This window comes from Drosophila rhopaloa, unplaced genomic scaffold, assembly GCF_018152115.1.
Source record: "Drosophila rhopaloa isolate 14029-0021.01 unplaced genomic scaffold, ASM1815211v1 contig_167, whole genome shotgun sequence".
Classification (NCBI taxonomy): Eukaryota; Metazoa; Arthropoda; class Insecta; order Diptera; family Drosophilidae; genus Drosophila; species Drosophila rhopaloa.
The window spans coordinates 7,802,635-7,828,876 of NW_025335047.1; the positions used below are offsets into that span (position 1 = coordinate 7,802,635).

At 40.4% G+C, this 26,242-nt stretch overlaps 7 protein-coding genes across 7 annotated transcripts; 3 read left to right on the top strand and 4 right to left on the bottom strand.

Moving 5' to 3' along the window:
• Positions 1 to 429: 429 nt before the first annotated feature.
• Positions 430 to 1,053, top strand: LOC108049286 (iron-sulfur cluster assembly 2 homolog, mitochondrial). The gene is made up of 2 exons (XM_017130429.1): positions 430 to 569; positions 626 to 1,053. Exons 1-2 carry the CDS (start codon positions 526 to 528, stop codon positions 999 to 1,001), a joined length of 420 nt encoding a protein of 139 aa, XP_016985918.1. The 5' UTR covers positions 430 to 525; the 3' UTR covers positions 1,002 to 1,053.
• On the bottom strand, positions 1,009 to 2,947 carry LOC108049278 (protein phosphatase 1 regulatory subunit 21). The gene is given in 6 exon segments (XM_017130417.2): positions 1,009 to 1,249; positions 1,308 to 1,525; positions 1,528 to 1,828; positions 2,085 to 2,264; positions 2,329 to 2,679; positions 2,754 to 2,947. Coding segments are annotated over 6 exon segments (1,218 nt in total). The 5' UTR covers positions 2,832 to 2,947; the 3' UTR covers positions 1,009 to 1,159.
• Positions 2,948 to 3,418: 471 nt separating this feature from the next.
• Positions 3,419 to 8,961, bottom strand: LOC108049225 (protein takeout; the record flags this gene model as incomplete). Its single annotated transcript, XM_017130345.2, has 5 exons — positions 3,419 to 3,924; positions 4,439 to 4,589; positions 4,658 to 4,747; positions 6,167 to 6,668; positions 8,914 to 8,961. Coding segments are annotated over 5 exons (1,224 nt in total), but the record flags the coding sequence as incomplete, so codon positions are not given.
• LOC108049234 lies at positions 7,188 to 8,825 on the top strand. Its single transcript, XM_017130358.2, has one exon. It carries the CDS (start codon positions 7,781 to 7,783, stop codon positions 8,645 to 8,647), a length of 867 nt encoding a protein of 288 aa, XP_016985847.1. The 5' UTR covers positions 7,188 to 7,780; the 3' UTR covers positions 8,648 to 8,825.
• Positions 8,962 to 10,222: 1,261 nt separating the features above from the next.
• On the bottom strand, positions 10,223 to 13,354 carry LOC108049272 (serine/threonine-protein phosphatase alpha-1 isoform). The gene is made up of 5 exons (XM_017130403.2): positions 12,924 to 13,354; positions 12,484 to 12,832; positions 11,655 to 11,940; positions 11,449 to 11,596; positions 10,223 to 11,197 (listed from the first exon to the last, which is right to left on the bottom strand). Exons 1-5 carry the CDS (start codon positions 12,970 to 12,972, stop codon positions 11,046 to 11,048), a joined length of 984 nt encoding a protein of 327 aa, XP_016985892.1. The 5' UTR covers positions 12,973 to 13,354; the 3' UTR covers positions 10,223 to 11,045.
• Positions 13,355 to 13,587: 233 nt separating this feature from the next.
• On the bottom strand, positions 13,588 to 16,123 carry LOC108049215 (zinc finger protein DZIP1). The gene is made up of 5 exons (XM_017130334.1): positions 15,951 to 16,123; positions 15,109 to 15,893; positions 14,306 to 15,039; positions 14,079 to 14,235; positions 13,588 to 14,022 (listed from the first exon to the last, which is right to left on the bottom strand). Exons 1-5 carry the CDS (start codon positions 16,042 to 16,044, stop codon positions 13,588 to 13,590), a joined length of 2,205 nt encoding a protein of 734 aa, XP_016985823.1. The 5' UTR covers positions 16,045 to 16,123.
• A 522-nt stretch (positions 16,124 to 16,645) lies between these two features.
• LOC108049263 (acetylcholine receptor subunit beta-like 2) lies at positions 16,646 to 22,901 on the top strand. The gene is made up of 11 exons (XM_017130392.2): positions 16,646 to 16,820; positions 17,036 to 17,229; positions 17,384 to 17,512; positions 17,573 to 17,758; positions 17,828 to 17,960; positions 18,020 to 18,147; positions 20,237 to 20,412; positions 20,784 to 20,936; positions 21,028 to 21,107; positions 21,922 to 22,028; positions 22,490 to 22,901. The coding sequence occupies exons 1-11, from the start codon at positions 16,763 to 16,765 to the stop codon at positions 22,703 to 22,705; spliced, it is 1,560 nt and encodes a 519-aa protein (XP_016985881.1). The 5' UTR covers positions 16,646 to 16,762; the 3' UTR covers positions 22,706 to 22,901.
• The last annotated feature ends 3,341 nt before the right edge of the window (positions 22,902 to 26,242 follow it).

Genomic DNA, 26,242 nt, shown 5'->3' on the forward strand with positions numbered 1-26,242 from the left:
ACTAAAAATGTACCTTTAAAATATACCACTCAAGGAGCAAGGGCTCAAACCATCAAAAAAAATATATCGCAGGATTTCGGTAAATATTCAAATGCTGAGATATCCTTTTTAAAAAATACCACCTTATTACTGATGCCCGATGTACTTTAAAAATCTATAGCACTTGAATAAGAACAGTTTGAAGCAGTTCATAGGAAGGGCTTACTGAAATGATTGTCCTATAGGAGTTTTCGATATTATTTCTATGACGAATTGACTACATGAGCGGTGAAAAGTTAACAAAATTTATAACGACGTAATATATAGATTCCATTAAAAAAGAAAATAAATACTAAATATAAAAAAATAAATTGTGTCCCTTATATATACCGCAGGATTGCAAGCTGGTACTTATCGAAAATGTATCGATTCACTGTGCAATTAACGGCATCAATTATCGGTCGAAAACAGCTGTCGTTGTTTGGATTACGAGATAGTAAATAGCAATATTGAAATTAAATTTTTGGGCTGTGGAATCGGGGAAATATGGCTTTCCTGCTAAGACAAGTGGCCCGTACGGGAATCCAGAGGTAAGAAAAGACTTTAAATATGAGTAATATTTTCTATAACCATTGTTTTTTTTTAGAAATCTAATCCTGATGCGGCACGCGAGCGCCTCCACATCCGCTAATCCCGAGCTGAGCGTCCAGGTGAGCGAGAGTTGCATGAAGCGCCTCCGCGAGATCTGCGTGGACGGCTCCTTTCTCCGGGTGACGGTCGAGGGAGGCGGATGCTCCGGCTTTCAGTACAAGTTCGATTTGGACAAGCAGCTTAACGAGGATGACCGGCAGTTTGGCGAGGACCAGGCTAAAGTGGTCATCGATAACATCTCGTTGGAGTACTGCAGTGGAGCAACCGTGGATTACCACAGCGAACTCATACGGGCCGGATTCCGGATGGTGGCCAATCCGCTGGCGGAACAGGGCTGCTCCTGCGGCTCCTCCTTTTCGATCAAATTGTAGTTTAACGTTTAAACTGTAGAGAATTATTTAATACACATATTATGTTCAGTTATATACACGTCGAGGGCGGACAATAACAAAACAGGAGGAAGCTGACGTTCCCGGTAAGTTATTTTACAATAATATACAGCAAAGCAGCAGGGCATCGCACTCCACACTCATTTGCAGGCGGCTAGTTGGTCGCTTAAGCTGATGACCTGCTCCGTTAGCACGCTAATCTGCTCCTCGTAGTTAATACGCGTCGTGGTCTGGGGGGAATTTATGGATATTAACTAATCCTACAGAAAAATCAAAGAGTAAACCCACCAACTCCTCTTCGAGCATTTGCAGGGCTCCTCCCAGGCTGGCCAGTTGCTCGTCTTTGTCCTTAAGCTCATGCGTCGCGTTCTCCAGGCAGTTTTGCAGGTGCTGCGCCTCCAGCTCGTAGGATCTCAGCTTGGACTCCGCCTGCACTTTGAGCCGCATCAGATCCTCGAACTTCTTGCTGAACACACTGTAGATGAGCTGCTCTTTGGAGGGCGGCTCGGGGGATCCTGCAGAGAGTCACGGGCCCGCTGGCTTCCCTTGGTTTCCGGCTCTGCCGGTCGCACAGTCACGCCCGCCGCCGCCGTACTGCAGCTGCACGCGCTGAGATCCTTATTAGGGTTCGAGACAAACGCCTGGTGCAGCTTGGCCACCTCGAATTGAGCCCTCCAATGTGCCGCCTCCTTCTCGAGCAGGGCAATGCGATCCTCGGACGTCAGGTGGTTACTATTCTGCTGCTGTTGGAGATTGTGGAGTGGAGTATTATCGCTGCCGGTAGCGCTTAGAGCGTCCTCGCTGCCCAGCTAAAAAAATAAGAATGTGTAATTAACTTAAGGATTTAAAGGTGGAGTTACGATGGTGAAGAATACTCTTGTTTGCCAAACTATTTACTTCATAAAGAAAAGGTTATATAAAAGTTAAACAGACTTGAAATGTGATTTGATAGAATAAATTAAAATGAGTTTAAGGAAAGCTAGGTCTAATAAATGATTAGTTAGCCCTGTGGTCAAGTAGTATTTATAGTTGCGTCTATTAACTGCATAGAGATTCAGATTTTACCATGCTCGCTGCGTCCACTAGCTTGGTTTCCAGCTCGCTGTTCCTGTGTTGCAGCGTGTCTACCTCCTTCCTGAGTCGCTTTTCAAGCTCGTTCTGGTCGCCGATACGCTTCTCCAGTTTTTGCTCCAGAAATGCGATGCGCTCCGTGTGCAGCAGGAGATCTTGCTGCTTGTCGTCAATCTTTGGGTTTGTTCAGCAGTTACATATCTCATCCTTCTTCTTGATGACAACCCCCCTGACTTACCAATGACGTCAGCTGCGCATTCTCCATTATTTTCTTCTGCAGTTCTTCGAAAATGAGCGCTTCCTGGGCGGCATCCGATGAAGTGTCTGCTTCTTGCCGGTTGTTGCCTTGCAATCCCCGCCTGCCACCTGAATCCTTATCCTTCTTCTTGGGCTGCTCATGCACTGAGATTTCCTGTTGGAGCTGGGACACCCGTGACTCCAGCTGCTTGTTGCGGAAGCCCAGCGAGTCGACCTCCTGCTCCGTGCGCCGCAACGAGGTTGCATACTGCTGCAGTTGCTCCCGCAGGCTGGCCTCCTTGGACTGCTCTTCCAGCACCGCCTTCTTCAGCACCGTCGCCTGGGCTCTTAGCTGGTCGGGGTTTATATGGGGATTAATTGGATTAATGGGCGTTAACTGTTGCTGCCGAAATGGGGGGCACTAACCTTTGAGTATTCTGTGGCCAGTTTTTGGTACTTGGCCTCCGGCACGGTGCCCTCCATCGCGACCGGTTTGTCTGCCATCCAGGCAGGCTTTCTGCAGTCGGTGGTTCCGGTGGAAACTTACTTCTTGGTGATTTTAAATTGTTTTAAACAAATTGACCAACAAATAAAGCTGGCATTTCAGTGTGCACAACGCTTTTTTTGCGAGCAATACGGAATGCCTCGAAAGACTGGTCTCAAAATTATTGCATTTCTGCTCAGACAGAATCTGGTCGCACTAAAATTTCATAAAGTTTTATTAAACGGTTATTCAAAAGAGTTTAAGAAATAAAGAATAAAAATCATCTTATACTAAAAAAATGCTATTAAAATTTATAAATATATGTAAGTTTCGATTTTAAATCACTTCTCGGTTAAGAATTTAATTAGAAATATTATCTTCAACCAGATATTTTTTATATTTAAGCTTAATATAAATTTATAAAAACTAAGGATTTCAAAAGAATTTAACAGGCTGCATCTTGTTTACAAGCAATAAAATAAAGCAAGTCATGTAAATACCGATTAAGAAGTACTATGTACTGAAACGGTTGTAAATATTTATTTGCCTAAGACTAAGCTTAAATTTATACCATCAAAGAGAGTCGGAAATAAATAAAGCGGAGTTAAATGTTTTAAGTTCTTTATTAACTAATTAGTAATATAAATTAGGCATTACCTAACAGGTAAGTGAATAAGTACCTAACTTAAAAATATATTATCGAAGGGGACTTTCTCAAACAGTTTATTCGACAGTTCCCGGAATATGAGGCCGAAACTCTTGGCATATCCCACTTTCAGCTCATTGAACACCGTCTCCCAGTTTTCGTTAAGAAATCTGTTCATGCCGTCGGAGAGGGTTTTATCGTTGAAGAGGTTCTCGAAGTTCATGTACACCCTCTTGGGATCGAATGACACACGGTAGTCCTTAAGACGCATGTACTTGACACCATCCCGCTCGAAGGGTTCTCCAATCAGGCGATGCTCGATCTTGGTGTTGATCAGCGTGACGTTAGCTTTTCCATGACCAGTAATGGGCAGCAGTAGGATGCGGCCGGACATCTCATACTCCCCAATCATCTCGATACGGTCCGTTCGGCTATCACAGATAATCAAGTGCTTCTCCAGATCGGTTCTAAAAGGTAATAGAGTTTCATTACAACAATAAATTAAATACAGGATCCTCAAATAAAATTTTAATAATAAATTAAAATATTTTTAATAATCTTAAATATGTTCATTTATATATGAATTCATATATTATGTTAATATGTTGATATATGATGGCTTTGAAAAAATAAATATCAACATATTTAAATATGTATTATGTACTAATTTAAAGGTTTCTTACAGTTTTTTATGAGAAACTTCTATTAACACTAAAATTGTCAAACCTATGAATAAAACATATATTTAAATTAAAAAAATCAAATAACAAGGTTGTTTGGCTTCAAATTAAAGGCTCAAATTAAAATTTAAATAAGAATTCTTTTAGTTTATACACATTTTGTTAAATGAATGCAAAGACTAGGAACCTACATATATTCGATTGACAAAATTATGTATGTTTTTATAATTAGTAAACTACAATTTGGCATAGGTATCATTAATTTACAGCTTTTTGACTCTTGTTGGCTTGGTAAACCTACCTGTACCGCTGGATCTTGCTGGTGGAGATCATGTCGTGCACCTTCACATTCTTCAAGGCCTGGCGCAGATTTATTGGCGCATTGCCGGCATCTATAACGAGTTTTTTCACGGTCAGCGGTTCGAGGGGCGGGATGCCGAATTCCTTATTGCCTGCCAACGGATCCGGGAAGAATAACCATTACCCACTCGATGGCAACAAAATCAGGGTGACTACCTACCAGCTTTCAGCTGCTGTATCGCCACATTGACGGCATCCACCAGGCACTTGTCGAAGTTCGCGTCCCGTTTGCACTTGGGAAAGCCTTCGGCTGCAAAGGCGAGACAGAAATCGGTTAAGTCGCTTGGTCATGACATTGAAATCGCTATATCGCGGATTGCGGAAGTTCCCTGGCCAGAAGCAGCCTGCAATTGGGCCAGCATCAGCATCCGTCCACTTGGCCAGAGTTCGTTGGCCACCAAACTTGTTTGTAAACAAAACAAAAGTGTCCACGACGGAAAAAAGAGATAAATGTATATGAGATGAAGAAGTGAGCTAGCATATTTTAGTGGCTCAATGTCAAGTTGAAGCGCACGCTGAGAGGGTCCATTTATCATGAATACATTGAGAAGACAAAGAGCCATTCATGACCTATGTCAACGGTTTCATTAATCAGCTACACTCGGAAAAAACATGCAGGCCCGCGGAATGTGCAAATTAATTAACACAAATATGTCGGTTACATATGTCCTCCTGGGCGATACTCGTAAATTTGTGTCACAAGCGGAAGTGTAAGTGTGAATGTGGATCAGTGGACTGTCTGGACCGTCAAACTGGACCGGCCAAGAGCAACCTGTTTGCAGACGATGGTTATATTAATTGCATAACACCTGGGTACAGTAGCCATTGGTTGGGGAAACCCCCCCAATGCCGCCAAAAACTGATCTTAATTGATCTTGACCATTTAGCAACACGCCAATGAAAAGCATAAACTTTTGCTTTTATTGCCAGTTTTTTATTACTCTCCTCAATTATTCTCGTTTATAATTGCCATGACTATTAACTTAGAAATAGTCCATTACTTTTTCCAAGAAATTTTATTCATTTAATTTGGCGATGTTTCTCACGATATTGTTTACCTGTCTTTTTTTTCTTTTTTAATATTAATCTTTGAAATTTTGTTTTTATTTTTATACTTGTAAAATGATACAATTTGAATAATGACATTATTCAATTAAATTTAAAAAAAAGAATTGTGACATTCAGAACATTAAGCTGTTGGCCAAAAAAAACTCTACAGTGAATTAATTAACTTTGTCTATAAAAGCTTTAATTATTTTAGGTTTTTCAAAGCGTCATTAAGATGCTAACTTTCCAGGAATCCTCATTTGAAGCGGTTGTTTTTGCTAAGCCGGCGTAACTCTACTAACTTAAGCCTATTTTTACTGTAATATCACACCGATTTGCATGCCTGTCAGAGCCATTAGAGAATTTTACAATGCCCGACCTTCAGGTCTGCAGGCCAAGACCCGAGTTCCAAAACGAAATTAACCAGCCTATAAACAATATCGATCACGTTTTAACCATAAATGTGGTGCCAAACAAATAGGTATAGTCGAAGCATAGCGCTACAGCAAATACGATCGATAATTTTTTTGCACTTTTGACTCGCCGCAATAGTTGTTGATGGATTTGCTGTGTTTTTTTTCTTTTTCTTTATTTTTCTTTATTTTTTTGGTTTAGTACTTACGCAAATCTTGCGCTGCCGATACAGTTAATTCCTGCGCAACCGCAGCGATTAGCAGCAGCAGTAGCAACGAGTATTTTGACATATCTGGTCCGGGTGGAAGTACGAAATCGGATGCAGAAATCGGTTGACCAAGAGTAACTTCAATTGACACTCGGATCGACAAAAGATTCCGCACGCGCGCGATATTTCCGTATCGAAGGAGGTGACAGGTGGTTCTGGCCGGAGACTTATCACTGTGTACACGGGATGCGTGCTCCGATCGTCTTTTTATATCGAGCTTGAGCTGCGGCGCCGGCGCAGCAGTCGGTTTTTGAACGTCCGAGATCGGAAAGCTTCCGAATCGATGGCGTTTCGATCGGATCGCCCGAGCTTTGGCCCATAAAGGCAGCCAGTGTGCGAACCACTTTTGCTTTCCGGCTCGCCGCTTTTGGCCAACCATCAACCAACCACCACTGGCAACCGAGTAACCAATGACCGAGCCACCCAGCAACCCTGTGTTGCCCTTTCGTTTTCATTTTCCTTTTCGATCCGGTTCATTGAACTCTGCCTGTCTGTTTACGATTGTCCATGTAATTGGGGGTCTTATTCCCAGGCTGTAATATAGGGTTTATTGCTTATCCGTTATGCAGGGCAATTAAATTTCATGCTTCGCTATCTTTGAGGAAGTCAAATCGAACCACTTAATTCAGTCACTTGAGCGGGTCTAGAGTATATTCTACAAGTGCCCAGGAACTTGTTTTTATTGGGTCAAGATTGGGCAACATTTGAATGCTGAAATTAACAGTTGAATGCTTGCACAAATGGGAAGTTAATTTTGGTGTATCCGAATCTTATCTAACAGGCAAATTTAATTAATAGTTGGATTTAAGATGGCCCAGCCCACATATGTATAATCGAAAAAGCGTTTAACACTTATTTATATAAGTAACCAAAATCTATAATTCATAATTGTTACAATTAAAATAAAAAGGAAACGGAAGATCATTGTGCTTGATAATTTGGGGTCAACAAACCTTATGTTAAGTTCATCCATTTTTTAAAAAACTTTAATGTTAATTGCACTTAAAGCGATAATTATAAAAATAAAAAAAAATATGCAAAGAAGCTTTAGTTGCCTTATTAATGAGTTTTGGTTTTGCACAGTTACATAGTTAACGCTTTACATCTTTTACAACACTATTCTTTGATTGTAATTCTTCGCTACCACTTCATGGTGCCGAATTCAAGTTTGTTGCCTAAGTCTTTCGTTTGGCCAGCACATTCTTTTGTCCAACTGGGCTTAGAGATGCATGTGTGTGTGGCTGGCTGTGGCTATTAATGTTTGTGAGCGGGTGCTTGGCCAAAAATAAACAGTCCAAGGACCTCGACATGTGTCTATGGAAACTGTTGCAATTGTTGTTCAAATATAAACAAACGATATGCGAGTGCTCAAGTGAGCCGGCTAACGGTATATATGGTATGATGATTGGTGATAAAGTACCAGGCCATAAGTGTGGAAACCGGTTGTCGGCAGTCGTCTCTTAACATTCAGTGGGCACGCATTTTTGGGGACCAACAGTTACCAAAAAAAACAAAATTGTAAATCATAAGAAAAGATAGAAGAAAATTCCAAATATGCAACGATGCTATTGCGGTGGGATGAGATCGGGGAGTGTGCAGCAACAGCATAATATACCCCTGCAAAAAGATCAATATCAACTGCAGCAGCTTCCGCGTGGCGATCTCAGGTCGGTGACCTCATCTTCCAGACAAAGCCTACGCCCCACGCAGTTCATAAAGCGCCCCAGCCTAAAAACCCCGCCCCAATTCGGCCTAGGACACTCCAGCACCGAGCTGGCCAACGACTTCAGTCGCCGCAACTCCACGGCCACCTCGGTGAGTCACTGCTCCAGCTGCAGCTGCAGTTCCTCCCAGCAACGACAGCAGAGCAGGGCCAAGGTTTTGCGATGGGGCTGGGAGCGAACAGGAGGTGTTGACACCTCCAACAACAGTGTTAGTCACTCGAAACACTATGATAAGTACACGGACAATCGACGGCTTTATGAGCAGAGCGCATGCGTCGCCAGTCGCCAGAGGAACCAAGGTCAGGGTCAGGTTCACAGTGGCAACTCATCGCCATCGCCACGCCCAGTTCAGTACTTTAGTAAACAGCAATCCATGGATGAAATGCAGCAACTGCAGGCCTTGCAGCACTTCCGCCTGATGAATGCCCGTGATTGCTTCAGTGATGGTCGGCAGGATGAGCTGCGATTGCAGCAGGCCTACGATAATCTGAATGGCAGCAACACGGACAAGTGGAACAAGGATCGGGCCAATGAGAGCAGGCAGCAGGAAGTCTCAGGGAGCAGCACCTCCACCACGCCCTATGCCCTGCGGCAGAAGCTGTTGCAGTTGAGGCTGCAGGAGGAGGAGAGGAGGGGCAGGGGCACGGGCGCCATGTGTGCCCCTTTGGGAAAGAGTTGTGCCCTACGGTACAATTAAAATAAGATGGATACAAGGTAGTACATAGCCAACAGTCTTGGCAGTAATTTAAGTGCCTAATATAGATAGGAATATTTGTAAGCCTCATAATTAAAAGATAGTAAATACCTGTAGAAACAACGACTAATAAAAGTATTATCCTTTTAAATATTTTTAAAATTATTTAGCTTAATTTTGTAAAACTTAAAGAATTTTCTAATTATTGAATTATCTTTAAAATTAAATTACTGAACAATAATATCTAAAAATATAGGTGTCTTCTTTATTTTAAAGTGCTTTTCAAATGAAAAAAAATAATATATTATTAATAAAATGAAAATGAAGACGGAACATTTTGAATGCATTTGAACTTTCAAAAAATCAAGTAAATCAAAACTAACTTCTAACTTCTAAGGGCTAATTAATATTTTTTATTGAGAAATGTACCGTAAAAAAACTGCATAAATCTGTTCACACACTCAGAAAAACTCAATAATAAGTATACAATGGTAAGAGCTACTAAAACAAATGAGTAAACCCATTATTGGATTATTCAAGTAAAACCACATCTCGAATTTCATTTTTATTGCTAGTATGTATTTCAATTTTCCTTTTAATAAAACAGTGCTATTTTGTTACAAGTGCTTCGTCATTGTGTTCTTTTTGTTTAATTTTTATTTTTTTGTTTCTTTTTTTAAATCTTTTTTTAAATAATTTTTATTTTAATTTTTGCCATTTGCGCTTTGAATGCATTATTTCTTTCCCCCTTTGTCTTTTCTAATTTCCATCTTGAAGTCAATTACATTTGGGTTTTATGTTTTTACGATATTACGTTATAGATTTCTTATGACTTGTGTTGGGGTTTGAAAACAGCCGATGTCGTACTGGATCGCGATATTACAAGTACATATATAGTCGTAAATATACGTTGAATTCATTACAACATTGAACAGAGTACTAGAGTGTGAAATAGACGAGGACTCATATTTTTTGCATTTGTTTTCCATAGGTTACGCGATTGTTAGTAGGTTGCTTGGTTGTCGGGCGGGGGATTATACAAACGAAACCATTTTGGGTAAGTTGCGTCAGGCTGCATCGCTCCGGATCGCTGCCTGCCTGGGCATAATACTTGTAATTGAATGTGGCGGCTATTAGCACTAGAATGTACCGACAGTAGTCGTAGAATGCAAAATACACAAAGTATACAAGTACATGTACATTAACCGTGTCTGGTGTCTGTTTGTGTTTGTTGCGCTGCTGTTTACAAATATTTTATTACTTGTATATTTTTGTTTCGGTTTTATTTCGTGTGTGGATTTTGCATGCATTTAATGGGTCTGGGTCTGCTTTCCATTCTGGTGAGGGGACTTTGAGGGGTATCATTATCTGCCTTGTCGCCGACATCAGCAGAGAGCACATAGTGCCGCTCAAAAGCATTCGCCTTAATTAAGGTAGCTTTTCAATTTTGTGTTTTTGTAGATAAACAAACTTGTTTAAGTTTTCTTGTGTTTCCTTAAAATCTTGGGGTTTCAATGGGGTGTGCGTGTTTGTTTGAGGGCGGTGTGTGTGTGTGTAACGCAAACAGTTAAAAAAATATACACATTATTTGTTTATTTTAATATTTTTGGTGTAAACAATTCAAACTTATGTAGCTTGCAACTAAATTGCTTTCCTCATTTTAAAACTAAGTAAACATGTATCGATGTAAAATTTGTAAGACAATATTACAAAAATAAATCGTGCTTCGAGTACATATGTAATATGTAGTTAACTCAACACACATTTAAAAGCATTCTCGTACAGTGTAATTAACGTAAAAGTTAACATTTTTACCATTTGCTAATATTCTTTTAGACACGCAAAAAAAAAGGGAAGGAACAAAAGAGCGGTTAAAAACCATAGCCAAAGATTGCTAAAAGTGTTGCCGAAGTAGGCCAAAATAAAATGCTGTGCAAAATAGAAATGCAAATTAAAATACAACCGGTGCGTGCACTTTTCGTACCTACTGTACGGGTGATCTAAGCATGTGTGTGTATGTGTGTTGGCTTTGCGCAAGGAAAAACTATAACAAAATTAATACATTAGGAGATAAAATATTCTTGCTTATGCAGTGTCTTACACTACCATTAGTTTGAACTAAAGTGTCTCGATTTGTGTTTTGTTGATTTCATTTCATTTCATTCGTTTCGTTTTCCTTTTTTTTTTTTTTTTTCAAATGAAAAATAGGCTAATTTGTAAAGATTCATATACCCCTTATAACGTTGCTTACGATTCGATTACACGTATTCGATAAAAACCAACTTTCTGCGCTTTCCGTTGAATATGGACACGGATTTTTCCTCTCCATTTTCCTTTTTTTGTGTGGGTGTGTGGCCGTTTGTAGTTGCTGTTGTTGTGCATTGTTCGAGTTGTGCAGCGTTTATTTTTTCTTGTTTTTATTGTTGGCGCCGCGTGGCGGTGTCAAAGGACGTCCTGAGCTGCCAAAGTTGGGATAAACAAATCGTCGCTTGTCGGCGGGTTTCAATATCTGGAAGGAGCACATCAATGTGTCGTCCACGGACATCATGGCACCTGGAAACGTAATCGATAATGATTAATCAATTCAGTGGAAGCAAGTGACATTTATGGGCAGTTCTATTCTCGGTATTGATTATTGATTATTTTAAAATGCGCAATTTCAGAGTGGAAATTCAATCTGTCTGTCAGCTTTCACTTGCCGGCAGGTTATCACGGAAATCAACGATTACAAGGCTGCTTCACCAGCCTTCTTCAAATAAACAAAGTTTATCTCCGGCTAAAGTCCGCGGATGATCATCACTCACCCGCATTGTCGAACTCCCCGCAATAATTGGGCGCCGAAAAGAGAGTCACCAGCTGACGTTTGGCGAAGAATTCATAGCCATCCTCCACCACCTGATGGGCCCGACAGATCAGGTCAAATTCGTGCTTCTGTAAAAATTTACCCACAACCTAGAAGAGCAAAATTGTAAGCATTTTCGGGGATACTATTGTAATTTCAAGGACCCACCTCTGCTCCAAATGTGAAGCTCACACCACGATCATTCTCGCCCCAGCCCATGGTATCCTTATCCGGATCGGACCACAGTAGATCACACAGCAGGCCCTGATCGGGGACGTCTGTGGGGCGCATGATGCGCCGGATCTGCTCCATGGACGACAGATCAGGACTCAGGCCGCCGTGGCAGCAGAAGATCTTTTCATCCACGATGGCGGCCACTGGTAGGCAGTTGAAGCAGTCCGTGAACGTTTTCCACAGCTTGATGGTGTAGCGACGTTTGCATTCGTCATAAAACCTGTCAATTAAGTGCAATTAGTTGAGTAATGTTATAAATTATTGGTATAGAAAGTGGCATTTACTTTATCTATATAGACTTGAACTATAAAGGTTAAAGGTTTGCCCCATTTCTTTTCCATTTTTTTATCAAATAAAATTAACTGTGTTTTAATAATAAGAAATTAAAAGTTATTTGTTTTGCATTTTTGTTTTGAAAAGGCATACAAATTATAAGTGTATCCAATGGTTTGTAAATCAATATGTGGGTTCAAACTTAATGGAAATATAAAGCTAGTTTTAGAATCCATTTTGCTTATGTAAATAACCAATCAAAAAGTAAACATAACACAAACAGTTAAGAGGTTAATCTAAACAATTACCCTTAGGAGTCGTGTTCAATATAAATTTGAATAATTAAATGTGTTTATAAAAAGGTAACAGAGTGATGATATCAGAGAGAAACTGAATAATGGTATTCAACATATAAGATTAAACTCAAAGGTTGTGAAGCCAGTACCACCTAGCTTTAGCTCATTATTGGAGCCCAGGAACCCCGGCTCACCCGTATATGCGGTTGATGCTGGCGCACTCGTGGTTGCCGCGCAGCAAGAAGAAGTTCTCCGCGTACTTGATCTTGTAGGCCAGCAGCAGGCATATCGTCTCCAAAGACTGCTTGCCGCGGTCGACGTAGTCGCCCAGGAACAGGTAGTTCGACTCGGGCGGAAAGCCGCCGTACTCGAACAGGCGCAAGAGGTCGTAGTATTGTCCGTGTATGTCACCGCAGATCTTCAGCGGTGCCTCCAGTTCCAGGAGGATGGGCTGCGACAGAAATATCTCGCGGGACTTGAGGCAAAGGCTGCGGATCTCGCTCTCTGACAGCTGCACATTCTTCCCAGGACGTGCACCGCGCACTGAAAACAGAACGGAAAATTGCGATGAGGTGATAAGAGTGTGGGTGGTGGGACAGGTGGAAAAGGGGTCTCTGAAAGTAGGATCACCTACCCTCCAGCAGACGCGAGATAATGCTGTCAATGTTCATAATATCCGACATCTTTGTGGCCCGGTTGCTCCGCTTCCCGAATTTCGCTTGTCCGCCGATGTGCGCTACTGCTATTTCCCGTAACCTATGTATTTTCGGTATACGTTCGTTATGTATGTTATTTCATCGATGGGCTCGGGCTGCGTGCGCCTGTGTGTGTGTACGCCGTGTCCGTGTGCGGATGGAAACTCTGCTATCGCTCCACTGTCCACCGGATGCCCGGATTCACTGCCTCGGTTGCTGGCCCCTGTACGGTTGGGTGCTTTCAATCGTCCGGAATAGTTTGGTATCGCCAGCTGGCCTTTTATTGCATTTATTGCACGTTATACTCGCGACGTACTAAAAAATTTTCTCCTACGTTGGTTAGTGACGTCGATTGTTTACAATGCGAACCGATATCCTATCGATGAATGTAGATCTATCGGTGGACGCCAGTGTGACCGAAAAAGGCCACGCAAAATCACCTTTTTAAAAAGCTTAATTATTTTTAAAATTCTTTAACTGGTTATTAATATTACGACTGTTCTTTATTAATGTGTCTGTAAAGTGAAAATGAGCAAAAATAACTCACAGGCGACAAAGATGATCCATAAACCAAGTAAGTTTAATATTTTTTATTTTGTTTTTTTATTTAAAGTTCTCATCGCTATCGTTAAAGCTCTTCCCATTGTTCATGGTATTGAACATAACCCGCTTTCTGGGCAGCGGGACTGGCCTGGTGCTCAAAGCCGACTTGGAAGCTCCTCGGACTGTGGCCGCTGGCTTGACCAGGATCTCCTCCAGTCGGGCCTTAAAGTCCCGACTAACTGGCCGTCGAGGACTGGAGCTTCGTGACTGCTGCTCGCTGCTCTCCGACTGCTCTTCGTCCTGGGAGTTAGCTAAATCCTCCTCCGACTTCTCCGAAGTGACCGACCTTTGGATCCTCTTCTTAGGCACCTCCATTGGTTTCAGTGGGCTTGTGTGTTTGAGGAGTACTTCAGCACGATCCGAGAACTTGGCGGAGCAGAGCTTCTCTACGAATTTGCGGATACGATTTCGGGTAGCATAGAAATGGGGATATTGCTGAAAGAAATACTTTTCCATTAGCTATTTTGTATATTTAGTATTAATTAGCTTACCAATTTCAGTTTATTGCGCTGATCGGCTAACTCAGAGTTGACTCTCTTTAGGGAGGTGTGTGAAATTCCCTTGGACTTCATATCGAAACCGTGAGGCATCAACTTCCGGTTGACCATCTTTCGAGCATCGCGACGGGTAAGTGGTTTTTGAGGGGTTCTGAAAAATATGGTAAATATTTTGATCAACAGTTTACAAATATTTTAGACATGGAACATGAGGTACTTACTTGATGATTCTTGCTGAAGGTTTAATTGTTTTTGGCTTTGGCACTTCCCTGGGTGCCTCTGATTCGGAGGTGGACACCTCCGTGCCCTCCTCCTCTGTCACACTCTGCTCCTCGGCATTCTCGATATCCTCCTGGCTTAAGCTCTCACTGATGTCTGTGGTCTCCCTCGTTTCCGTTTTGTTGGAAACAGGTTCCCTAGGGGATTTCGTGTAGGTTGGATTGCTGCCCGAACTTCCAGCACTTGGCTGCTCCTTCTCATGTACTTGAACTTGGGTCACTAGCTGGGTAAATGGCTTTTCCGGGCTTTTCCGTGGTGCCTCCTCAATGGAATAAGTGTCATCGTCTCGTTTCTTTTTGAGAAACTCGCTCTCTACTTGCTTCCGAATGCGATCGATGTTGGTTTCCTCTTTGCGACTCACCGGCTTTGGTATCTTGGATGCAGCTGGCAAGGTCTGGACAGGCTCGGGCTGCTCCCTTCGCACACTCAGTTCTTTGAGCTCCCGCTCCAGGGCCTCCAGTTTTTCCTTGTAGCCCATTTCCAGGTGGAAAACTACCTCTTCAAGCCTGTTGGCGCTGATCTTTCCAATTTCCGCCACCTTTTCGGTGAGTATTCGCTCCAGATCATCAAGACAGGGAGTGGTAACACGATCTTCCAGAGGAGGAGGAGTGGTTGCAGAGGCCTGTTTGCTCTGCTCGAGGGCGTGGCTCAAACCCTCTAGCCTTTTATTAATGTCCTACAAGGTGGCATTACACAAAAGTCGGAATTAATATCATTTTCTCTTGGGGGAGTACTCTGATCATACCTGTATGAACTGTTCGTTGCTCTGCTTGAGCTGCGTTTGCCACTCCTCAAAAGTGCTTAGTCGATCTGCCAATCCTGTGAGCTGCTCCTTTCTTTCGGACGCCTCGCTCTGCAGCGCCTCCCCGCTGATCTCGTCCTTCTCCTTTGACTCCGCCAGATTTCTCTGTATGCCCACGGTGCGCTGCTCCTGGCGCGGACTCACCCGTTTCGAACCCGTGCTCCGCTCCTTGATATTCCTCTCGGCGGCATTAAGTCGCTCCTTCAGCTGCTTGATCTCCAGCTCCATCTTGATGGTGTTAATCAGGTGCATATCCGTGTCCTTGTCCCGATCCTTGTCCTTTCCAGTGGCAGATGTCAGGCTGGGGGGCGTGGCTACGCGGTGCTTGCGACCAATGTGTACATTCAAGGCCTCGTTGCTAATGAAGTTCTTAGGACACAAATGGCAGGGATAAACCACCTCGCGAATGGCCTCGATCTGGGTGATCCGCTTGTGCAACTGCACCACCTCGTTGTTGGATTCACTCAAAGACTTCCGGAGTGTGGCAATCTCCTGCTGGGCTGTCGAATGAGCCTCCTTCAAATCCGTGACACATTCGTCCAGGTAAGTGCGACAGCAGAGCAGGTACTGAATGGCATATTGTGACATCACAAAATACTTGGCAATGCCACTGTCCAGGATGTGAGTTTCCAGAACAGTGCCCAGAGGAGCCTCCGAAAGATGGGCCAATGCCTTGTCCACCAGCTCAAAGTTCTGCTCCCTAAGAATCCTCTCAGTTTCATAGGAACCTGGCCAGGAAAATTTTTAATGTTATATGTGAAATATTTTATTTGTAAGTGCCTTACCCATTAGCCTCCAATCCAGCGGACCATCGCGATACTGCCGTAGCTTGAAGCCCGTTTCTCGGACCATCTGCGGATATTTGCCCTTGAAGCCCATTTCTCTGAATCACTCACAACCGAAAAAAAATCGAAAGTTTGTTTACTTCTGCTTCGCCTTCTTTGTTTTGCTTCCGTTCTTTGCCAAAGTTCACTTCTTTCTGGTTTTACTTTGCTTTCTCTTGTTTTCGGTTAATCGTTGTCAAAGTAACTACGTTGCCAAGACGACAGGTTCAAAATTAGTAATACGTCTGGTTTGTGGTTACAAACTCTGCTTACTAAGGGTTGTTGTGCTGATAATTGGAATTCGAGGGTGTATAACAGAGTATAACAAAGCAAGTTGTGAAATTTTAAAAATAATGTAAATATGAAGTGTTTTTCTAGGTTAAAATATAAAATATTTAAAATATTTATTAAATAACATACAATGATAATAAAAACATTAGAACATTTTGGAGTAGCTCTATGATTATAATCTTTAACTTAGTATAATAACTTTTAAATAATAATAATAATTCTATAATACTATATTATTACTATATATTCAAACAGTGCGCGAATGGACGATAATTGTCAGGATCCTTTTAGATAAACAATGTTGGAGCTATCGGGCATCTCAGCTGGAGCAACTGTCAAAAGGCTCAACTCAGTTGCGATTAAACTCCTCGACCGCGAGGATGTACTAAAGGAAAACTGCAAGCAAAATGCTATAAGTTTTGTTGGAAAAGTTAAAATTAAAGCAATTAATTGCACATATAGGCAGAGAAAACAGCAACGAAATGTGGCATTGGAGTTTGTTGTGTGTTTTCCTACTGGTACCGTTGGCAAACTCCACGGGTAAGCACAGAATGATTGTGTACCAGTCGAAGAAAAATCAGTGAAAATTCCTATACCCTGATGCTGTATCCCAAGTATCTGACAGATGTCAGGATGCTGCGCCCACGAAGAGAGCGAGAGCAGCGCCTGCGCAGAAGTTTGTTTTGGGAAATTTACCATTTGTTTTGGGATATTAACTAGGCACATTTCTCTCCGATTTCCTTCCTTTTCCACAGCTCCAATAAGTTTTGAGGCAAATCCGGACACCAAACGTCTCTATGATGATTTGTTGAGCAACTACAATCGCTTGATAAGACCCGTTGTGAACAACACGGAGACCCTGACGGTTTGGCTAGGTCTGAAATTGTCTCAGCTGATTGAGGTCAACCTAAAGAACCAGGTGATGACCACCAATCTGTGGGTGAAACAGGTAACTATCATAAAAGCACGGAAAAATTACAATATGTTCTATTCTAGCAGTCTAAAATGTAAACCTTAATCCTTACTTTCATGAGCAATTTAAGGCTATGAAAAGATAGTGAAATAAAATATAATGTCTAATTTTGTTTATTATTCCTTAACAGCGCTGGTTCGACTACAAGTTACGTTGGGATCCGGAGGAATACGGTGGAGTTGAACAGCTCTATGTACCCTCTGAGCATATTTGGGTGCCCGACATTGTGCTTTACAACAACTGGGATGGCAATTATGAGGTGCACTGGAAATTGATTCATTTATTTCCTAGATTAAACTAGACTTTTAAATATTTTTAGGTAACTCTGATGACCAAAGCCACTCTTAAGTACACAGGCGAAGTGTTTTGGGAGCCACCGGCTATTTACAAGTCATCATGTGAAATGAATGTTGAATACTTCCCATACGATGAGCAAATCTGCTTTATGAAATTCGGTTCATGGACCTACAATGGCGCTCAAGTAGACTTAAAACATTTGGATCAGGTGAGATTGTTATATACCTTTTAATATTAATTTATTGAAATTAATATACAAATAATGTATATTTTTTAGGTTCCTGGCAGTAACCTTGTGCAAGTGGGCATAGATCTAACTGAGTTTTATTTGTCTGTGGAATGGGACATACTTGAGGTACCGGCTACCAAAAACGAGGAATACTATCCCGACACACTGGAACCGTTTTCAGGTGAGTTTAGTTTTGGTTTCCTCTTACTATATATTTAAATTACCTTATCTATCACTTAGATATAACATTCAAGTTGACCATGCGACGTAAGACTTTGTTCTATACGGTCAATTTGATTGTACCATGTGTGGCTTTAACATTTCTCACGGTGTTGGTGTTTTATTTGCCCAGTGATTCGGGCGAAAAGGTAAATTCTTTAAGGGAAAACTTATATTTCCCCAATTTTCAGCACGAGGCATGGATTTATGAGTTTGTTTTACATTTTAGTAGTTTTCTTATGATTGAAATTAAACCTGCAACACTTTTGTATAAATATTTAGTATTCCTTTTTCGTTGAAATCATTTTTAATTAGTTTGAAAAATTAATATCAAAGATTATTTCACTAAACTACTCCTTATTAACTAATAACACCACGATAAACAAAACGTCTACATCTATACTTTAGATAAGCTATCTACCTCATATGCACCAATCGAAATCCTTTAAACTACTTTAACTATCACTTCTAAATCTTTCAAGTCTGCTATCCTAAAGCTGAGCTCTTGCAGTCTATACCCAAAAACTTCAAATTATAAATTGGCTTTTTACAAATTTTCAAAACGAATATTAGAAACTCAAATTCTTTCTGAGAAGAGCTCAACTTGCACTACCTGCCGTTTCCAAACTTTATCTTTCTCTATTTTATGCTCCAATTTTTAACTAATAGATACATATATCATAATGATATTTAGCTTATTCTATCTATCCATCAAATATCAGCTCCAAATATCGCAGCAGCGATGCTGTCTGAATTTTCGAAAGCAGCACACATATATTGACGCCCCATGTAACATATATATCCTGAATATCCTGTTTTGCGTTGAATATCATTTGTGCTGTCCTGAGTAGAGAAATCTCATAACGTAAATTTTCATCGAATGCATACAAATGCGCAATCGATATCGACACCGAACCAAATCGAATCGAATTCAAAATGTCAAAAAGCCACTCGCAAAATTTTCCATATCGCGTATCTTGTAATTGAGCAGCGCACTCACACACCCACTCACTGACACACAAAAATACACAAAGGACACCTGCATTCAGCACAGGCACACCTACACCCACACACTCTCAGATTCACACACACACGTACTGGACTCGTGCAGTTTTATTGTTATATTCCTTTTGTCGTTGCCTTAGTGTTTGTTCATTCGTATCGCTCGTTTGCTCAAGTAAAAGGTAAATGCTTCGCCACCGATATTGATATATATACCCGATATCAACTCAATCATACTAAAATATAAGTTGGCATTTAATATAGCATGTACGCTGAGGTAAAACTATTTAACGGAGATCCCTGGCGTTGTAAAACAATTGACTAAGCAATTAAAAATAATATTTGTGTCATGGTAACTAATTTGCTGGTAGTAGCTATTAGGTTTAAAGGGATATTTTTGAATGAAAGATAAATTAACTTAAAAAATTAACCTAAAAATCTTTTTCGAAATAAGGGTATTCAAAAAATTTGATTTTATTTGCATATTATATATAGAACATATGTTTTTTTTAAGGATTAAGCAACTGAAACACGCCAATTGTTATCTTGTGACAGGACATTCTGGAATTAATGTCGTTTTTATTTATTTTCGTTTACCTCTGAAGTGATTCATTGAACCACTTCTCATGTCAAAAACTAAAGTACTTAAAAACTTTCCCCAAGAAGAGATACATAAGTGTTACAAACTACTGAAATCTTTTCTCGACACACAGCCACACATGTAAACGTAGTAAAATGCGCTTTGTTGCTTTGTTTTTTTGGTGTTGATTGTTTTTGTGTAAACTTCGTATGATTGATTGATGTGGGTGGGTTCGGGGCTTCCCCTAGATTGTGTGTTCGCGAGTGTGGTAGTTGTGGGTCTCTAGCTTGGTCACAATATACGCGATGCAGTCCTTAAGTACGTATTCTTTCGTTTGTTTGTTACAAATTGATTTCTAATTGATAACAGTTGCAAACAATTATTTAAAGTATTTATATTTATTTTATGGTCCTTTAGAAAATTCATAAAAACTTTCTTGCTGCGGCCAATGTTATTTTTCGTACAAGTAATTGGCTAAATGAGTTAACAAATTAAGATGATTGTATTGTTTAATTTGGTTGTTGTTCTGTGTTCGTTGTCGTTGTTGGTTGATTGTTGGTTTGATTGTTTGATGGCTCGTGTTTCTGTCGAATCGAGTGGCCACCGATAGCCGAGGATATCGAAAGGAGGAAATTGTGTAAACATTTCGTTGACAGGTTACGTTATGTATTTCAATACTCGTGTCGTTGACCGTGTTTTTCCTGCTCTTGGCCGAAATTATCCCCCCAACTTCGTTGGCGGTGCCCCTGCTGGGCAAGTATCTGCTCTTTACCATGATACTCGTCTCGCTGTCCGTCTGGACAACGGTCTGTGTGCTGAACATCCATTTCAGGTGAGTCTCGAATCGGGGGAAAGCTCAGGTAAAAGTCGCCAATAAAAATAGAAAACCGCCGTAAAGCAAGAATAGCATAAAATGTTTCCAATTTTAAAAACATAAGACATGAGTAGACATCTCGAAAATGGTATACACTTCTGTGTTTTAATACCAATAAAAAAGTCCAAAGTACAGCCTTGATTCGACCTGAAACTGGATTACAATTATTCGAAAAATATAAACTGAATAATGTCAATTTTCCAAGTGACATAGTGTTATTATTGGTTTGAAATTATGGTAAGGCATTCATGTTATGGCGGTTTTCTCAGTTTTTGGTGATATGTTTTTCTGAGTGGGGTTAAAGTAGGTGTCAATCGCCCCCGGAACAGATCCCCCTCGACGCATAATATGTCGCCGCTGGTGCGAAAACTCTTCCTGCACTTCATGCCCAAGCTGATGATGATGCGCCGGACGCAGTATACTCTACCCGATTACGACGATTCCACGCCCAGCAACGGGTACACCAACGAGATCGATGTGCGGTAAGTGGCATTTCGCGAAATTGAAAGTAAACACTTGACTCTGGCCTTTTTTTCGTCGCCCCGCCTGTTTGTGTTGTGGTTTTCCCTCCAGTGACAGCATCAGCGATTTCCCCAGTGAGTTTAAGGACAGTCAGGACGGCGCTTACGATAATGGCATGCAGAACTCTGTGGGTGAGTTCGCGAAATCTAACCATAAAACACACAAATATTTTGCATGCCTGCCAGCCCCAAATGGAAATCAAATATAACATACACAAACGGGAAAAATAACAGGGCAAATAATGCAATAAAATGGAAATTGCTATGAGCTGATGTCGCGCTTTGACGACAAATAACGCTTACGCGGACCGAATTCAAACATGCCTATGGTCAAGGGAATTCCGGAAATTGTTGAACCCTCATTCCTTAAATCTGCACCCCTTTGGCATTTCGGATTCTGTATGTGATCATAAAATGAGCCAAGCGCACTGAAAAAGCAATGATATACACACTCAATTTAATTTTTAAGCATGTTGATGGTGTATAAAATCATCCGAAAAATAGATTAAATTAAAAGCATTTTTATTTATCTTTAAATTTGACATGACACCTTATTAATTTAAACGTTATTTACATTTCACTTTAAGTATTATTATGATTATGCTTATATTGATTAAATGAAATTTTGTTTTGTATATTTTAAATTCAATTATTCCATTTTTAAGTTTGTGTAACTTTTAAATGTTTGGTCATCAAATTTTATATTTGGGAAGTTTTTCATTTACTTTCATCATCATCTTAAATATAAACTATTAAAGGGACCCCCATAAATTATTTTTGATGAGCATAACTCAGCTTAAGGCGATAATTTGCGGCCACACAAAAGCCTAGTTGCACACATGAGTCACACATAGCCAAGGGGAGGGATTTTCTTGATTCTAACATTTATTTATTATTCCAATATTTTATTTCATTTTTTTGCAATTTCATGGTGGAAACTTGACAGATTCCGACAATGTGATACCGCGCAACTTAACACCCGAAGTGCTGCAGGCGCTGCGTGCGGTCAGATTTATTGCGCAGCATATCAAGGATGCCGACAAGGATAACGAGGTGGGTACACAGGCTCCTCAACTTTGCCGCCATCTCCGAGTCGTGCTTATTTTTGTTGCCCATTTTTATTGACGCGTGTCCTCCTCGAGGATGGTGAATATGGATGGTGGATGGTGGATGGAGGATGGAGGAGTCCTTGGCGTTGTTATTGTTTACATTGCCATATTTTCGGCGTCTGGCGGGGGTCTTTCGCCTCCGTCTTTTTTTTTTATTATTGTTTATTGCCCTTAAGTTCGACTTGAATGCATTGAACGGAGCCAAGTCCCAAATGTGCAGCAAACAATTGTAAAATATTAAATCATAACTTTATATTTTTATTGCGATCCAAGTTTATTGAAAGGCAGCTGCAGGGCCATATTTTATTAGGCCCCAAAAAATGTATAAAACCAATTTCGTTCAGCCGCAAAAACGTTACAACGAATGATATTAAAAATCTATTTTTTATTGTTTCATCGCCGCAGATTGTGGAGGATTGGAAGTTCGTATCGATGGTGCTGGACCGTTTCTTCCTCTGGCTCTTCACCCTGTCCTGTGTCTTCGGGACCTTGGCCATAATATGTCAGTCGCCATCGCTGTATGACACCCGGTCGCCCATCGACCGCCAGCTGAGCGAGATTCCCCTGCGAAAAAACAATTTCATGCTGCCGCCGGACATTGTCCGTCAGGTCCTAACTTAATTGGGGTCCGGAGGTCTTCCCGTCTGAGTTAACAATGCTTCCGAAGATTGAAACTGTTTTTTATGGAATGCCATCAAATCAGTTGTTTCCCCGGAATATTGCATCGATTTATGTTTAAGTGTTTATCACCCTGCAATCTGTAAAACCAAATTAGATATAAAAAAACAACTGAATAAATAATTCTATTTAAAGTGTCCTTGAAGTTTACTATTGGTAACTTAATCTGGCAAACTCAATATAAATTTGAAACACTTCCAAATAAATTTAAATAATGTGTAAAGGCATTTGTCAGCTGCTATCAGAACGAACCACAATGACATCTGTTAACTTTCAATTAAGAGATGACTTTTCACAAAGTTTTGGTAGAAATAAAACGATTTATTGGCGAGCGCCAACAATATGGCAAGAGCTTTGCATTTGCTATGTCAAACATACATTGCGCATACGCCACGTTGGCTGCCTAAATAATTTGCAGTATCATTTATTTGTCTCAGCACTCTGGCTGCCTTTGTCTTTGTCTCTGTCTCTGTCGCTTTACTTGTCTCACTGTCGCATTAAATTAGAAAGTTGAAATCTCTTGGCTTCGCATTCATCAACATGTGCAGGTCCTGCTGGCAGAAGCAAAGGACTTTCACTTCGGTACTGTCAACAGACATAATTTTCTGAGCAGTTTGACTGGCTGGGGGAGGGTTAACATTCTATAAAGCGTGTTGATGATGAAAAGAAGCAGGAAAAAAACAGCGGAATTTCGGCTTTGCCTCTGTCGAATCCAAAACACTCTATAAAACCAATTTATAGTTTTCCTAAACCTTTAATTATAAAATGTACAGCCTTGAATTTTAGATTATGTTTTTTGTTCAGTATTTAAAATATTAAATATTGTTTTAAAAAACAATATAATCCTTTGTTTACTCTTTTTTGCATTGCTAGTATAACATACTTTTAAAACGGCAGTCATCTTCTCCATTCTTTGAACACATTTACATTATGTTCAATTTTTAACATATTTTTTTTTAAATATAATACTTATGGTAATTTTATTTTGCAGTTCCCCAATCGGTTATGCTCTATTTAAGCAAAAGTGTTATCCAGATATTATTAAGATTTGCTTAAGGTTTCCGTGCTGCCTCCCAACCCTCTATCTTAATGTCGTTTTTCTGAGTTTTCTTGCCGTACTTTATTTTATTTTTGGCATTTTTTTTTTTTTTGGCAGTTTTAAATTAGAAAAGTTTTTGCCAGATTTTTGTTTTACATTTTTCATATTTTCTACGGGCCATGCCCCGCTGTGCATGTTTGTCGCTGTCCTTATTGTTGCTGCTGCGTCACATGCGTAGCTCGGAAAGGAGCTGCTCCTTTTCTCCTCTGCCACATCAACATCCTCCTCCTCATCCACCTCCATCTCCGGCACCATCTCCATCATCATCATCAACAGCAGCAGGAAAGGCTTTCGTGGGACCCAATCCACTCCCGACACCAGCTGAACTGAGGAGCTGCGAAGCGGGCAAAGTATGTCATGTTAATTTCTATTTGTTTGCCATGCAGAGCGGCAAACTTGTCCCGGGTCCTGTTCTCTATGAAAACTCTACTACAGTGGAGGTCAGAAGTGAGTGCAAGTTTTTGATCCAAACTGTACGTAGAATCTAGTTAAATTCTGGAAAATATACTGCGCATTAGTAGAAGTATCAGATAGCAACATATTAAACTAAATAGTTCATTTACCTCGAGTTTCATTTATCAGATAAATGCCATTTTAAAACATTTATTTTCTCTTCTGTAAATTTATAAAGAACGCAAATTGCAAAGCAATTATTAAACATTTTGTTATTTTGTATATATTACATTTGTAAAGTCTGTATTACAACAAAAGGTTGTTTTAAAAGGAATTATAATTTAATTTGAAGTAGTCTTAGAAAAGTTCCCCTATTTGTCGGTGACCACTGTGATGGTATTTGCATAAAGCCGCAAAGTATGCAACACATTTTCGGGCAAGCTAAAGTTCAGCAAAGCACAAAACAATATGCAAATTGCCCTACCAAGCCGCACCCACGTCTCCCCTCCAAAAAAAAGGCATCGAAAAGACTTTCGGGTCAGGAGTAGATCCTTTTTTTTTAGTGCCATCCCTTTAGCTGCATGTGTTAAGCGACTGTTAAGTGACTTAAGCCCAGTTTACACGGTCAATTACACCACAAGCAGAAGAAAAAGGGAAACCGAGAGTGAAATGGCGCTGGCAGCTAATTAAGAAACGAGTTGCGCAACGGAAATCAAAACCATAAACTAAACTGCCGCAAAGGAAACGCAGCGCGAAATGCATCTAGCCAACAGGCTACGACCAGTTCTGACCGGGCCAAGATTGAGCTGGAAATGGCTAAAAGGGGAAATGGCCCCAGTGCAAAGCACGTGCGATGCTAAGTTTGGCCAACCAACTAACCAATACACACTCGTGCACGTTTATACACAATAAAAAAAAAGTGGATTTAAATCAAAAAAAAAACTTGCAAGACAACACTGCAAGAACTTAAACTTAAAATAAACGATTTAATTAAACACAAGAAAAGGTAAAAGATGATGTAGGGTCACTGCTTTGGATTGCATAATACGTAATTAAACAACGTAAGCTTTAATTACGTAAGCTTTTATTACATTACAGTTCGTGAATATCACTAACTAATACTAGTGATATTGAAAACGTAATATGAACAGATATTCTGTATGTATTGCCAGGGCATTTTTTAAAATGCTGAGAGCCCAAGGACTTAGTTATTTGCAAATTGCAATTTAAATTTAGGGTATTTTTGTTCAGGTGTCTCTTTACACATAAACACCCTTGAAATGCACTCGTGTGTCGCCGTGTCCGGCGTCATGACAGGAAAAAATATATACCAAAGCCAGGGAATTGCTACATTCCTCCAAAGGGACGTCAATTAGAGTTTTAAAGGGGCGCGGTCGATGTGCGAATGACTTTGATGTGCCAAAGGGGTTTAGCCAAACATGTTTTTCTGTGGCGGCGGGGGGTGGTGAAAACCGCATCGGGTGGCTTGTTCATTTTCAGTTTGGTTATTTATTTAATTTGAAAGCAATTCCTTGTTTGTTTTCTGGGTTTTCTGTGTTTCTATTTTTGGGCTAAGGCTGCCGGCGATTTGTTTGCCGGTTTTGAATGATTGCTAGCTTGTTTAAACTTTTTATTAACCCGTAACTAGGTTCGCGGGGTTAGTTGTCTTTTTGGGATAAAATAAAGCATATTTTAAATTGAGAAAGCATATATTATTCTTTAACTAAAAAAAGGAGTTTATGTATTTACCAAAATCAAGCCCATCAGTAAGGGCTTTTTTATAAAATGTATAAAAGCATATATTAAGTGATTCAAGACTTAATTTTTTTCTTTAAATAAAACTGCTACGCTTCTAACTGATATTCTAGTAAATCCCTCTGACCAAGTGAGCTTGATTTGTGGGGGTCATTGACGGGTTTAAATAGTTAAGTTCGAGTCCTTTTCGACTCTAAAGTTCATTTGGCAAGAACAAAGCGAACCAGCGACAA